We start from the raw sequence: 16,641 nt of genomic DNA, 5'->3' as shown, positions 1-16,641 counted from the left end.
AAATGAACAGCAATGGTTACTTTTCTGCTTACTACTACCACTACTACTGCTACTGCTGCACTACTTTTACTATCCACTACACCTATTATAATAGATCCACTGACGATGCCATCTGCGCTGCACTGCACGCTGCTCTGATGCACCTGGAAACTCCCAACAGTTATGTCAGGATGCTATTTGTGGATTACAGCTCTGCATTCAACTCTATCAGCCCAACCAAACTGTTTAATAAACTGCTCACTCTTGGCCTCTCACCCCTCTTGTGTCTCTGGATAAAGAACTTCCTGACTAACAGACACCAGCACGTCAGAATTGACCAGCATTTGTCCTCCACCATCACTGTGAGTACAGGTCTGCCTCAGGGCTGTGTCCTGAGCCCAGCTCTCTACTCCCTCTTCACATATGACTGCATAGCACACCATAATTCCAACACTGTCATCAAATTTGCTGATGACACAACCATTGTGGGGCTCATAACAAACAGTGATGAAGCTGCTTACAGGGAGGAGGTCCTGACACTGATCTCCTGGTGCAAAGACAACGACCTGCACTTAAATACAAAGAAAACTAAAGAAATTATAATTGATTTTAGGAAAAACAAATGCATTCCCCATCACATTGGCCTCTGCATCAATGGAGAAGAGGTAGAGAGGGTCTCCAACTTTAAGTTCCTGGGTGTGGAGATCAGTGAGGATCTGACCTGGAGCCTAAACACCATCAGCGTTATAAAGCGTGCCCAGCGGAGACTGTTTTTTCTACGAACACTCCACCAGAACGGGCTCTCCCAGAAGCTCCTAATCAACTTTTACCGGTGCACCATCGAAAGTGTTCTGACGTACTGCTGTACATCAAGGTACGGAGCCTGCACAGCTGCTGAAAAGAAGGACCTGCAGCGAGTGGTGAGAACAGCTGAAAAGGTGGTGGGCTCCTCACTCCTGAACCTGGCCACCATCTACTATTCACCACACATGGGCCTCCAACATTTTGCAGGACCCCACACACCCCGGGAACTGCCTCTTCCACACTCTCCCCTCAGGAAGACTTCAAACTCCCCTCACACGCACAAACAGGCTGCGCAACAGCTTCTATCCACGAGCAGTGTACGTGCTCCAGGGGCACAGGCACAGATAAAAGGCCTGAAGGGACTCAGCGCAATAATCTATTTATTTTATTTATTAAATGTTTTTTATTGGTATGGATGTGAGGATGCGTGTATATTTGTTAATTTTTACTCCTACAGATCTGCTCTGTTGAAGTTTCATTGTATTTCATACAATGACAATAAATAAATCTAATCTAATCTAATTACAATTACAATCAAACATGACTTAATGTGTAATGATATTATTATCAATACACACAATGTTTAATTTTCCTTCAAGGTATGTAGTTATTTGTATGCCTCCAGTGTTCATGATCTCAAATCCAGCTTTTCTCTCAAATGTGAAGATGTGTGAGCGGGTTTAAGTCTATGCTGTCCTCTCACAGCAGCTGCAGCACAGCTTCTTCCTGGGGGGACATATTGAAGGATTTCAGGGTGATGCCTTGGGCTGCCCCTCAGACCACAGAGACCTGCCATAGTCACTGAGAGCCCACCAGTGCCAGCGCTTATGTTAGCCACACTGCTCTGTCAAAGTCTTTTACTCATCCTTGCTCCTACTAGTGTCTTTGTGTCTATGCACAGTCATCACTCCAAATATAGACATGTTCATCTGTAGCTTTTTATAGGGGTGGACAACATGACAAAAATCACAGTTCTCTTAGGATCTCTCTATCCTACATTAAAGGGTAACAAAACCTAGCTGCTGCTTCTGAAAGGCCACACTTCACTGTGATTGGTTAAATCCACCTGTTAGTTACCTGTGGATGTGGTACATGGACATCCTCTCTTTTCCTGTATGTCTAAAAGTTTCATGCATTTATAGCCTGGTACAGATGTAAACACCAGGAAGAATAGCAACTGTTTTTTTCAATAGCTAATGGGGATCTAAATAAAAACAAACAAGCAAGCACTGCTGCTATTTCAAACAAAATCACAATCTTTTACACTTTGATTCTGTATGTGGATTCTAAATGAAAAGGTTGAGTATACAATAGCTCATTGTTATATGTTTTGATGTCCTCTCCAGGCCCTTGCCACCCAAACCCATGCCACAACAGGGGCACGTGTGAGGTGAGTGAGTCCTATCGGGGAGACACCTTCATTGGGTACATCTGCAAGTGCCCGCCTGGCTTCAGTGGAGTCCACTGCCAGCACAGTAAGTAACTGTACACGTCTGTATGTGGGGTTTCAATAATAACAAAGTCATACAGAACATGTCTTAGATAATTTTATCATAATGGGTCTATCATCTCTTTAATAATAACTCTTTAATATATAGAGAATAATTTGTAATACGGTAACTTTTTGACACATCTGAAAGGTGAGCTGGATATTGTGTTGGGGAGCAATCCATTTTGTCTCAGTCTAAATAGTAAGAGTGTAAAACCTATGCTAAAAATTAATCACATTAATATAGATTGCATGGGATGCTTGGATACATTTCGATCATACAGTTAAGTACAGTTTTGTGAATCATCAGTCAGAAACATAACCAAGGAATTGTCTTCAGACTTTTTTTTTTTTTTTTTTTTTTTTTTTTTTTTTTGCCATGTTATAAAATCCTCTTTTGATTCATAACTTATTCATTTTTTTTTTAAACATTGAATTACCTTTTTAGCAGCAGTCTTATTACATAGGCCTTGATGTTATATTTCACATTATGGCAAATATGAACACTTTACTTAGTGTCACATTTTAAGACATTTTATTTGTACAAAGATTTCAGCACACACATAATGACCTTGAGGAGTGAGTAAATGTGTGTTACAAGGACAAGTTCCACAGAAGCATTGTGTGGCTGCAGGAGAGAAAAGAACTGCTGAAGAGGCTTTCTACATCTGACCGTGTACTTAATAAAAGTTGGTGTCAGAAGGTTTTGGCTGCATGAGATATTAGTTTTACCCTGGATTTGAAGCATTGTTCTTTGCTATTATTACAATCGTGATGAAATACAGCACATATAGGCGGAGAAAAATTGCACAGGAGTTATTCTTTTTTTTTTTTACAAATTAGCATGACAGCGCTGTGGGTTTAATTTGCTCTCTTGTGTTAGGAAACTGGAGATGTGACAAAAGAGTTTCAGCGCAAATAAAAAGAAGGTGTGAAAATGGAGCAGCATGATTCCAAACAGTTTTACTTTGGGAAGACAGCAGCTGAAGATGGGTCTTTTTGGAATTACAATGAATCATAGAGGGGTTGTCATGGTGCAATTACAACAATGTGGCATTAGCTGTCTGCTCTGACTTTCTGTTTTCTGGAAATTAAAGAGCACTCTTGCACTATTTTTTGATCTATGTTGTAATGTTGTTTCATCATCACAAACATACCTGGAGTTGTGAGTGTTTTGTTTCATTCACACATGTTTAACACACAAACCTTGCATATTTAGGCTAGTGTTGTTGTTTTTTTCTCTCTCAAACAGAAAACACTCTGTTCCACCTTGCGGTGACATCCAGCACTGGATTTTCCAATGTCTACTAAACAAAAGTTAAAGAAATGACATCATAAGGTGGAACAGAGCATTTTGAGCTACTAAACGGACTAATAAAGGGTTACTCAAACATGTGTGTATGAAACAAGACACAACTCCAGGTATGTTTTTGATGAGGTAGCAGGATTCTAACAAAGCTTAAAGCTCACAAGACTAAATTTTGCATAATATAGAACCTTTAAACTGGCTCAATTTATGTGACTTGTGTCTAAAAAGTTCACACATTCTAAACATTTGAGAGAAGACTGAAACATGAACTGATAAACCAATATAAGATTCCCACACATTTCATAAGATGATCTAATTTACAGGTGCAACAAGATTTTTCTTTTCTTTTTTTTCAAATCAGTTCTAACATATAGTGATACCCTACTGGAAATAAAAGCTCAGGAAGGATGTCTATATATGTCACATTTTAGCACCGGCTCATCACAGCAAGAAGGAGAGCAAAATGTTTTTTCTGGCACCTTTTATGATAACATGGAAGCTTGGTAACGAAGAAGTATATGTCCAGGAAGAATGATGCTAGTTTGAGTTGCCAGATAAAAAAAGGTCTCGAATAAAAGTCATGACATGACAAAAGACATGACATGGCCAGTTATGAGAAGGGCCACACACACAGCAACATTTTAGACAAAGCAAAAACAACTCACTTCTTGCAGTGTTGTCATCTTTCAGAAACTTAAACCTTTTTGTGGGTCAGCTTTTATGGACAACAGCTCAGCAATCTCCTCAGTACAAACACACTTCATAAACCCAGTACATGGTGCATTTCCAGCTTGTATCCTCATCCTAGGATTGGGTTGGTTTGTTTGTAAGTATGAGTCTTTTACTTCCCACTGGGTGAGATATAGGCTGGGTCGTTTTAAGGCTGAGTCTAAGCAGTGTTTTCCTGCTTTCCAGCACACTGTCCATCATCACGGATATGCTTGTAGGTAATAGTTTTAATGTATTGTATTGCACAGGCTCTGACCCTTATTGATCTTAGACAGAGAGGACAGGTGTGTTGGGAAAAATGTAATGTAAGGCATGAACTAAATGGATAAAAACATTAAGATAAGAACTGTAAAATGGTGAGTCGTGGTCATGGTTATATTAGTTGCTTGTGCATGTAAATAAGCAGTATTTTCTACAGGGTTGTCATGGAAAATATCAAAAGAGGAAACACACAATTCTGTTACTATGAAGAGTGTTTTGCGTTAGTACCAGTTCATCAACCACATGATGTCAAAGTCTAGTTAAATGTCAGTGTGGAGTTCATAAACCCTTTTTTTAAGTAGAAGTTTCTAATTGGCATATATTGACAACTATATCTCTTCTTTCAAAATGGTGCTGATGTTGAAGCCATGAAATAAACAATGTATATACTTTTATACTTTCACCATTCATTTGTTTGTAATAGCAACAGGTAAATCATGCATGTATTGTGTGTTGGTAAGAGCATGCTAGGAAGGATAGATCAAATACTGGTCAGATTTCTCTCTAGGGACAATGAAGTCTAGACCATTGTTGGTCTACATACAGCTTTGTGAGCGTTCATTATTTATGTCATAATTAAGTCATTTCAATTGTTTCCTATTACACCCTGAGGGGACTGAGAAACTGATTCAATATGGTACGCATATACATTACCACTGCCAATTTCCCTCATGGTCATTACATCTGAATGCGAGCGAGTATTTCAAAGTTGTGCATATGAAGGTATTTATAATCAAATCTGCAAATTGATGATTGGGGCTCATAAATAAACATGTGTACAAAGGCAGCTTGACATTGCTCTATTATAGTTTGTAATAAACGACATGCCTATATAATAATTAACTGGGGGAAATGACATGAGACTAAAATGCATGTGTTCTCTGGGCTAATTTTTATTTTGTAATGATGAAGATTCACTAATACAGTTGGCTGTTTTGTAACACTGTGCAATTACTGTTTGTCTGTTTATCACAATGGTGAAGGGTGTACTAAAAGATCACATTCATGATGGCATTCCTGCTGAGGGGTGTGACCTGCCTTGTGGAGTCTGAAAAGCTGAAAGTGTAACTACTGCAGGGGTACTGAAAATAGTGCAGCCAAACAGTGATTTGAAGATTTATACTTCTGGGGGGGAAAAAAATAAAAATAATAAATAAATAAATAAATAACTACTACTACTACTACTACTACTACTAATGATAATAATAATAATAATAATAATAATAATAATAATAGTCTTTCTCTCCAGCTTCACTTGTCTGCCAATAACACACAACCCTATTACAGTTGTTATAAAGAACATCATATGCATTACCACACATTAAAGTATAAGTTTAGAAGACTTGAGCTGGTGCAGTTATTATGTACACATGTCCTTATCCATCATCCATAAACAAGCTAGCTTTTGGATCTATATAAATGCATATTCAGTTTTCAATGGAAATGTCATTGTTTTGCCTGGAATGTTCCACAATATGACATTAAACAGCTTAATCTTACATTTATTAAATTACAGGTGGTGTTATATCTGGAAAATACCTAGACAAACAGGCATTCTGACTGTGAATGGGCTTACCTCTGCACAGATCTGCTCTTTAACTCGGCCTGGTTATTTTACTTGATAAAGTAAATGTATCTGTCACTTGTTCTTGAAAAGACTCAAGTATTCAAAACTATCTCTGTGGAAGATGAAACTAAAAATTGCAGAGTTCATTTGTTCTATTTGCCTTTTAGCCCAACAGTGTAAAATGGTAATACTTTTCCATCATTTTATTGGTCACGACGCTCTGAGCACATTCCCTTTCGGATCAATAGATGTCTGCTTTTTTCTGAGATGGAACAGCCGTGCAGAATTGATTGAGGCTAAATGTGCGATGTGCAGACGTTTTTGTACACGAGGCTGCGTTTGATCTAGTATTGACGTCTTTTATCATGGCGTATTAGCACAGTGTATCCATAACCCAATGCCACACCATAATCAGACAGTGTTTATTGCAGAGGTCTGTGGAGAGACCTGCAGGAGCCATTAGTGAGACCGCTCACCTGGGGAGGACCACACACTCTGTGCAGGAAACACTGCATGGAAGTACATTTAACTCTCATTATTGACCAATTTACTCTCTGTCAGCTCTAAGCAATGCAAAACTCCCCACACTTTTCAGCATTTCTTATTTAAGTGGATGAAATTACCCTTTGTACCTAAGCACAAAGTAGAGCGGGTTATATAACTTAATTTAAAGACATAACTACAACACATTGGACACATTGGTTTTATTTAGGTGGTAAAGCAGTTATTCTTACTGTCTCTCAGTAACTTTCCTGGTGAATACATGTGAGTTTACAACATTAGATGGATTTATCATTATTATCCAGAGTACCACATAAGTTCTGTTTTTAAATTTTGGCCCATTTTTGGTGACAAATGAAGGTCTGAAACAGGCAGGTTCTCACCTCAAAGAAGAGTCAAACAGAGCTTTTGCAGTGACTCATTATTTGTGTGGATGGTGAGGATGGGGACGTGACACTTTATTTTTCCCACATTTATGTCACACATGTGACATGTTGGAGTGGGTATGTTCACAGTCTCCTTTCAGCTGTTTCCTACAACAAGTGGATTTTGTCAAGAGGTGTCAGAGGTTTATCTTTCACCTTCGTGCTCCTTTGGCCTCAGAGACAAATGTCTGTGTGTCTCTGAGGCCTGGCACTTTCCTTTGGGGAGGACTTTGTAGTGGCAGCTTTATAGTGTCAAGGAGCAGGTTTGTGTTCTCCTCTCTGCGCCTTCAAACAGATAGCATCAAGAGGATAGCTCACAGTGAGATCCTGCTACGCTTCACTGGGCAGCTCAGCCCAGATCATCAGCAATTATTTGGGAATTATCTTCCTCTATTTGTCTGGATCTCCCAATTTACCCATTCAGAGGTCACCACACCAAATAATCTCACTAGCATAATGCTATTTTCTATTAAAGATGTTAGAATTAACTTTTCTCAGATGGCAACTGAACAGGCACATGGCTGGCTCTGCTCTCAAGGCAGTACAAATGAGAGACTTAAGTTAGGAAGGCTTCTGAATGTATATATATATATATATATATATATATATATATATATATATATATATATATTTTTTTTTTTTAAACATGTTAACATCAATATTATAGAAACAAATGTAAAACCTCAGTAATACACACAATATTGGCAATGCTGAAGCTTCTCGTTCTGTTTTGCATTGCTCATGTTCAGCCAGAAAAGAGCTATATTTTTGCCAGTGATGGTGAAATAACCTTGTCTGTGCAGGCGTAGTACATCATGCCCCAAGTGCCTCTGTTGTTTTGTTCATGGCTCTGGGTAAAGTATTTACTGTCTTGGATCATATGAGCATTATTGGAATTAGGTCTGAGGCACTTTTTCACTTCAAGAACTATGTTTGGAAGGCAGGCTTAGCTAAGTGGATTAAGAATGATTTAAACGCTGGAGGAATTTTAGGGCAATTTTTATATTACACAACAGCAGAATTCAGACTACCAGCTATTTTTTAATTTATTTATTTTTTCCTGAAATGGTCATCTGGTTTTGAGGGGCTTAGTCCTACAGGCTTCATTCCTAATACACATTATGTTAATCGGTGAAACTATGAAATATTACAATGATAATAGAATATACATATAATTTGTCTATATCTTATGCCAAACTAGGATAAATGTTTTAATTTTAAATAAGAAATATTCTTTATGCAAATTAGTAAATGTATTATGAAGCACAATACAGTGATACTGTCTTGATGTTACCACGCGGTCTTCTACTAGTACTGATAAGGCTCAAAATCATTCTAAAATATTTCAGGAAAAGTAGTGTCCCTTTTAATGTAGCATTTTTAGTATTAATTGTACTTACACAAATTAGTATCTAGTTAAGATACTAGTTTTAATATTGATAAGTATCTGATTTTTCGATATTCTGGCAATCCTACTATGGTTACTAATACTTTTATTACAACTCTATAATAGTGAGTCACAATGAATCATGCCCAAGCCTTCTCATTCTGCACAAGAAAAATAACCAGATTTGATTCTTGGAGTAGCTTCGCTCACTTTGTACAGCCCTGAGAACTACACTGTATAGAAAGTTTCAGCCTGGAGCCTTCCTTTTGCTCTGCTGCTTGTGGTGGACACATTTCCACAGCCCACCCACCGCTCCCTGTCTGTGGTGGTGAGAGCAGCATTTACAGGAAAGAGATGAGTGCAGAGACTCCTGGGGGAAGGGTCTATAGTCTGACCAAACATCCAAAGAAGTGACCACAATCACCCAGCCGAACCGCCAGACGCCACTGATAGACAGCACACGGAGGGACGAGGGTATGCGTAGGCCACGGATAGAAGTGGAAAAGAGGATGGCTCTGCGTGGTCGCTAGCAGTGCAGTATTTTTGTTAAGCTTCCTGCAATTTGGTCATCTCCTTTTCAAAGTGGCGCACATTTCTGTCTATCCCGGGCAGTCAGCAGGGCAACCTTTTTATGTGGTGATTCAATCATGATCTGATCAGCGAGTGCAGCCACCAGGAGGATTTTTTTGTTCCGTTTAGCTGTTTTTGTGTCTGGCCTCACAAGTACAGATTGTAACTGGGATAGCTTTCACCCCAGCGCTAACCCTTTTTCAAACCCAAACGTCTTCATTTGCATTTTAAGTCTACTATGCATTTTTATGAATAGGAAATCCATTTTATACTAAAGTGAACTGGGTATTTTTCTTCGTAATTAATGGGATAGGCTCGGTGGGTTTATTCTTATCTGAATTCCATAGGCTTTGATTTTACTTCAGATGCCCTTTCTCTTTTTTTGCTGCTACAAAAAGAACGCACTTTCACCTTACAAAATGCATATTTCATGGCATTATAGCAAAATGGACTTTGGACATAACTTCTCTGTAATTTTGGCATGTCTCCTCTGTGTGCCCAATTATCATTAATTAACTGTTGCACAGAAACAGACTAAATTCTTAATGAGTAGTTACTAGTTAGGCTTGGGGAATATGCCAAAAAGTTCATATCATGATCCAGAGTTTCTTTATTTACTTGCTTCTATTGCTTTCAGGATATAACCAAAGCCATCTGCTGCTTCTTGGGGTTCTTTCATACATCATTGTGATTGGTTAAATCCACCTGTCACTCACTCATGACAGAGGCTGACCAATAGGAGGAAGGAGTGCTAAGAAGTGTCTATGTCTGAGCATAAAGCTACATTAAACACATTTACTGAACAAATATCATGATCTCACCTAAATAGCATATTGCCACGTGAATCACATCATGATTTTATTTTTTAGCTTCATATCACTCAGCTCTTCTTTAGTGTAATTCACCCCCTACCAACAGGATACAGATTATACTAGAACTGCTCTAAAATGTGCATTGTGAACCATAGCAGATGTAGAATGTAGGCTGCACCTCACAGTCATTCAATGTACAGTTTCCTTTAATGAGACTAGGTTAAAGCTCTGGACACATTTCTGTCCTCTTTTCATCTGCATTGTTGAAGGACAAATGTGCACTGTCTTTAGTAGAGTGTCCCCGAGAGCCCTGTAATATTTAGGAAGGTGAAAAGATGGGATTTATTCAATGACAATGGATAGCTGGTGTTCAAGGCAATTTATTCACATTCAAGCTAGTCTATTCTGTGTGGACTGAGGCTGCAGTTGATTGTCATTTTCATTTTGTTAATTAATTACTGCATATTTGTATTCTTAAGGTGAGTTACTCTGTTGGCTATACCTACAATGCTTTTTAATTAACAACATTTTTATATACTCTGTGGCATTTCTTCATTTTTTTGATTCATTACAACATGCTGCAAATAAGACATTCAATACAGCTGTCTTTATTTCTCTCCCAATAGAGGTGACCCTCACCTTTGACCTTAACCTCCAAAAGCATTTGCAGAATAAACTGGATAGCAAATGGTATCCACATCCAGGGCATATATATGTATTGCATTGTGTCAAATCAAATGTATTCTTATTGTTTTGATATATTCAACCAAACCATAAATGCCAAGTGGCACAGTGACCCTGTCAGGCTTTACATACAGTGTACTTAAAGCCAGGGCTCTTTAAGGATTACCCCAGTAAAGCTTTCAAAGGGCACACTTTTGCACAAGGCCACTGAACACACTTTGTAAAGTATAGCCTCTTCTCTGGCAAGGTCATGCTTTTCTGGCATAGTTGCTACAATAAGAGAAATCTGCTGTTTGTATATATTGGCAGTGGGTTTTTATTAGAGTTGCATGAAATCGAGAGGTGAGTTGAAGGGCAGGCGTGTTAGCAAAACATACTTTGCAGAGACATGGCTGAGAACGCTGAGAACGCTTCAGGAGAGTGTTTTTCCAACCTGAATTTCAGCAATTATGTTAAATCTGAGTTAGAAAATGGCATGGAATGAGTTGCTTTTGCTTTTATGCAGAAAATAACTTCAAAATAATGAGTTGCCAGAAAGCGTGCGCATATTTCTCTCCCCTGCTCTGTGCCAGTGCATGTCCCTGAGCACACATTCAGCTGCTTTATCCCTCTGCCTGCAGCGGATGTGGGGGAATAAGCCGTTATACTTGGGCCTAATTGTGTAAGGTCCACTTGAGCTGGGCTGTCACCTCCGGCCTACTGCACTATAAGGATGGACCTGTTGGCAGATGTCCAGACTTTAAATGGAGATGCACTTTCAAATCCCAGGTGGCACAAACAGAGCTGGATGCAGAGCTGCCCTTGAATTTGGCCCGGCCATCCAAAACACAGTTCTGATAAATGTTCGGCTCCACTACACAAGAGCTGCATTAATGCAGGAGGGTCAGTGCAGGTCCAAGTGAGAGGGGCTGCTGGGAGGCCATAGCTCATTCAAAGTGCAACAATAACAACAGCCAAGTGCACCATTAACATACTGCCGCTTAGGTTTGGTTCCTCACACACACTGTCCCAGGAACTTAAATTATACCATTTTATTTATTTGGCTGGCCCCTTGAGATGTGATATTTCTAATAGACTGCAAAATGATTTTATTTCCCAGGATTATAAAAGGCTTTTTACAGTTGGGCTGAGAAACCACGCTGATAAACAGTGCGTTGCTAGTCAATATGTCCATTGCACATAAAGGATACAGCATGCAAATAGGCAAAGGTTAAGATTGACTGTTTTTAGAGAGCAATGTGCTTTCTGCATGAGCATCCATCATTACCACAAGCTGACACAAGCTGCCCCTCCATGCAACATAACATACTGTAGCTCTCCCATCTGTACACATACACATATACATACACTTTTACTTTTACTTTAAGTATTTTCTGCCTTTAATTATTCCCACTACACCCATATTTGAACTTTTTGAATATACTAATTCCTGTATTCTCGATTGTTTAAAGCACACAATCAGGTAACAGAATCTTCACTCTTCTCTCAATCCATAACCACATTTGTTTATCACTATGATATAGCTATGCATAATTAATTTCAAAGTTATATTTTTTACAGTTTCATTTGTGATATTGTGTTTTTTGCTTCAGCTAGAGAAAGACATTCAAATTACCTTTACTTGGTTTATTATTCACACTGAAATATACATTACCCTATCATTTTAGAAATTAAGTTTTAGAGTGTTGCATATTTTACTTCTTTATGACCCAAATCTCCCATCAAATCACAATTACAGTCACCTCAAAGCAGCCCATTTATTTCCATCAGCGCTGATGATAAGAGCAGATGTCTGAGTGTCTTTTAGCATTCACCCACTGTATCCAGGTGACACTCCAAAGCTGCTACCGGATTATAGCACTGCTCCAGGCCCATCAGTATTCGCCGCACACACGTGCTTTTGGAGCCTCCATCTGTATAAGCTCAAAATGACACTTTAGGCTTTCCTCCCAGTGCTACTGCTCATCTGCAAGTCGAGTGTGCTCTTCACTTTGTGCATGCACTCTCCACCGGACAGCACAAACCACAAGTGTTTGGCTTCTTAGAAACTCCACTACAATGCACCTAAAAGCTAGTGTTTCAAGTCTTATCCCACTTCAAAAATCCTGTCCAAGGAATATACTGTTCTCTGTTTCAAACACATAGAATCCTTTGAAACATGCCGTGGATTAAGTGTTTTGCCATGTTTTGAATGTTAGGAGTTGTGACCAATCCCAGAAACTATGCTATTTTATAACTATTTTATAATACTGTATATTGTGATGTGTGAGCTACTTTGTCCAAATAATTTCCCTTGTGGATCAGTAAAGATTGTCTAAGTCTAGCTATCCACCGGGACTTAAAGCATCACTATGACATTATTACTTTGGCAGATTGACAAAATAGCACATGCCCATTGCTATTTAATTGTCAAATTTTCCTCTTGAAGTTGATAATATGCACCAGGGGGAAATATTAAGTCATTTTTCAATTATTAATCATACCAAGATGACGGTGTGTGAGATTCTCCAAAACTTCAGTTCTTGTTGTTTGTAGATGTGCAGTGGTCAGTATTTTTGTTCCAGGGAAGGAACTGTGCTGAGCCAAATGGTGCCTCTGGGGAAGGCAAAAACTCTTCTGTAAGGTCTGAAATAAAACTGTCAATACATGTTCTATTTGCGACTTCTCTGAATATTTTGTGCATCCTCACTGTATATGTATGCAGCAGTAGTGTGCAATGACTTTTACGATTTTAACAATTTAATAATGCCACTTTTTATACATACTACTTAGCAAATTACTATATTTATTTCACTGACATATTAAATACATCAGTCAAATCAAATTAGAGAGACCTGGACCTCCATACTATGTAATATTTGTGTTAAAATTTAGAGTTGCTGTTGTCATCTTCTGCTGCACATGCACACATACTTGGAATTGCCTCACATGTATGATTCCCATGGATGATGACATGGGTTTATTCAGTGCTGTTTGAGCTGGCCGTGGTCTTCAGTTCGCCTGCTCAAACCTCTAAAACAACTTACAGGCCTCCACGGTTGTAAGAGTGCATGTAGAAAGCCGCACTCTCAATATGTGCTTCCAGGTCTTCGTTACGTGGAGCCACAGTTGCTGCAATCTGCTCAGTGGCCATAAGAGTGTTATAAAGCACATCGTGACTGCACCATGTTAAAGAGAAAATGGGACTATTTGGAGACTTTTGACATGCAATGATTTTAGATTGCTTGCCGTGATTGCCCTGACCGCACACCACTGGTATGTAGTAACTATCAAACAAAAAGTTAACCACATATTTAGACAAGCTATGATCATTCATCTTGTAATGGCTGATAGGAGTTTAGAGTTCCATAGGCCTGTCAGGATAATTAGCATGTTGACTTTTCATTCAATTTATAACCGATGGAATAATAATTTTTGGGGTTCGATATTATTATGTATTATATTAATATATACAATACTTTTTTTTTTTTTTTTACTGTACTGTGATTAGATTTAAGCTCTAGAAGGTTGAATAATTAACTTCTATGACTCATTAGAGATACAAACTAATTACAAAAGTGTTTCCCTCTGCAATTTATTTATTGGAGGTTGTGTTTCTTACCATATTTTACATTTAGAATATTCATTACTTCAGCTTTATTGAGCTATAATTTAGTTTTTAATTTCTTCAGCAATATATCACACTTCGAAGTTTATCATGGCAGGCCTAGAGTTCCAGAAATGTCTTTGGACAATGAGACAAGGCCAAAGCATCTACAAACCCATAGAAACATGATTCAATGCGTTTGCTGACATCGATAATAGATAATCGATACAATAGATTTAAAAATTATTCTTTGTACGTTGAGTTATGAATTTAGGGCGCTAATACAGAGGACCATAGAAAGTTTGCGTTACTGATGGTCACTGGTGTCAGGGAGCAGAGTGCAGAGTGACAGGGTGGACTGACAGCGAAGACAGCCACTTCCTGATGCCGCCTTCAATTCCCAACTTAATTTGGAGAGGCGCTGCTGCTTTTGGCCTTGCGTATTGTGAAGCGGACACATTTCACTGCTCCATAGCCTGTCAAATCCGACATCCAAGGCTGCTTCCCCACTGCAGAGTCCTGTGCACCCCTGTGACATTATAGAGACACAGCCAATAATCGTAAAGGTGTAGTGCGGTGTGAGCTCTGTACGGGCAGCCAGCCATGACAATGAATAAAACCGAATCGGACAGCAGAGGGATCAGATCAAATAAAAAGTGTACACTAAGAGATTGTATACTCTCTCTCAACGTACTAGCTGTCCTTGCTGGTATGTTTTCAGTCTCTTTTATCTCTAAGAAGTGGTGATAGATTTCATAAAATATTTGCAGAAACTAGTCACCAAAATCTGCATATAGGAATATATAGTACATGCAATTTACACATATCAAATTCAGTGTTATATGCAAGGGTCTTTGATGTTTAAGATTTGTTCTCTCTTGGCACATATGTTTATGTATTAGGTACATACCTGTCAGTGTGGTACTGTCATATTATAAATTAGTGTGTGGTAAGAAGGCATAACTTTGAGCTGCTTAAACCTGAGGGGTTGCCCGCTTTTCAAACAGCGAAAGGAGAAAGTAAATCTGTCAAACTAGTTCCTAGCTTTCACAAACCGTTGCATACATTTTGGACACATGCACAGGTCTTGAACACCTTTTTCACACAAGGCATGAACCAGAGTGGACCACCTAAGACCAATCAATAAGTTCTCGTCCCAAAGCATAGAAACACCATAATTATACAACTACATACAGGTAGTGTGCAGTGATCTAATTTTCTTACAAAACACTGCTTCTGCTGTGAACCTTATTTGGGGGAAAATTAACATCACCAATTTCCAAGAGAGAATATATGTAATAGAGCTTTAATGTGAAAAAAGATGGATAAAAAAATGAGAACTAGTGGAGTTAAATAGAGCTTTATTTTATTTTCCCATTGTTTTGTTTTGGAAACTCTTTTGTTTATGAAATATACTACATAAGAAAAGTGGATTGGATTGGAAGATACTGGAAGATACTAATTCTTACAGTCATTAGGCTGTGATTTACTACCAGCTCACATGTCTAAAGTTAAATAATCTGTGTTTATGATGCTGTGTTTTACTATACTTCAAGTTTTCCAGCAGAAAGTGGAATGAATAGTTCAATATTATTAAATATCTACAAAGAAAGTGATGTGGAATGTGGGTTAAAAGTGCAAATTATCTATAATATGCTCAGGAAGCAAAGTAGTCAAATTTGTCTTTCAATTCTGATAACAGTTTTACATTTTTCAGTACATATTAAATTAAATGGTTTAATCCAACTTTCAAACGGCACCCAAGTCCCACGCCAGTGTGATTATTCCCAGTCCAAAATGCAAATACGTTGAGAGGTTTGCATCAGAAACGAGCTTTTACAAAACCTATGCCAAATCAATATGCAAATTAAAGCATTGCCAGCCTGGATAGAGATTATTTCAGCATATGATTTGGAACATTAGTCTAATTTATACAAAAACCTGACCTAGCTGTTGCATACTGTGAAACAGTCTTTTTCATTGCCAAAAGTGTGTATCAAATTTAACATCTGTCCATAAATCAGAGCACTATCTCATCACAGAGTCTCGGGGGAAGCCACACCCTGCATCACAAATGTGCTCAGAGGAAGTTAGTTCCCAAGGTCAGAGGTTAATGATGTGGCAGGAATAAACAAGCACAGGAGCACTTCATTCATGTCCGTCAGTGACAGAGGTGTAGAGCTGCCTCTGTCTCACACAGGGTCAATGGGGTTGGTTTGATGAATCAGCACTTTAAGGATGAGCCTCGCCCAGGGTTAAACTCAGTCCAGATGTAGTAACTGTAAGAGATTACAGTTGTGTGGTTTATAATGTACTGGGAAAATATTCAGCCAAAGACATCTGAGTGGAATTAGATTGAGGTGGAAATGGAAGTACAAGGGGGAATTAAGCAATTCTACTAATGTCTTGTGGCTTTAAATTAAAGGTTCTATATTACACAAAATTGACTCTTGTGAGCTTTTAGTCGTGTTATAATGCTGTTATTTCCTCAAAGTTGTGTTTTTTTTCATTCACGCATGTTTGATTAACCTTTTTTTT

The 16,641-nt window shown here is 38.4% G+C and overlaps 1 protein-coding gene across 1 annotated transcript in view; it reads left to right on the top strand.

The window, feature by feature from the left end:
- Positions 1–16,641, top strand: part of edil3a (EGF-like repeats and discoidin I-like domains 3a) — a 115,485-nt gene that overhangs the window by 45,140 nt on the left and 53,704 nt on the right. Inside the window, exon 3 of the mRNA XM_020917402.2 lies at positions 2,130–2,258. Within this exon, the coding sequence (XP_020773061.2) occupies positions 2,130–2,258 (129 nt within the window). The remainder of the gene's footprint in view (positions 1–2,129; positions 2,259–16,641) is intronic.

The sequence above is a fragment of the Boleophthalmus pectinirostris genome, unplaced genomic scaffold (assembly GCF_026225935.1).
Source record: "Boleophthalmus pectinirostris isolate CB_2022bp ecotype Guang Dong unplaced genomic scaffold, ASM2622593v1 HiC_scaffold_4, whole genome shotgun sequence".
Classification (NCBI taxonomy): domain Eukaryota; kingdom Metazoa; phylum Chordata; class Actinopteri; order Gobiiformes; family Gobiidae; genus Boleophthalmus; species Boleophthalmus pectinirostris.
This window is presented reverse-complemented; position numbering and strand designations above follow the sequence as displayed.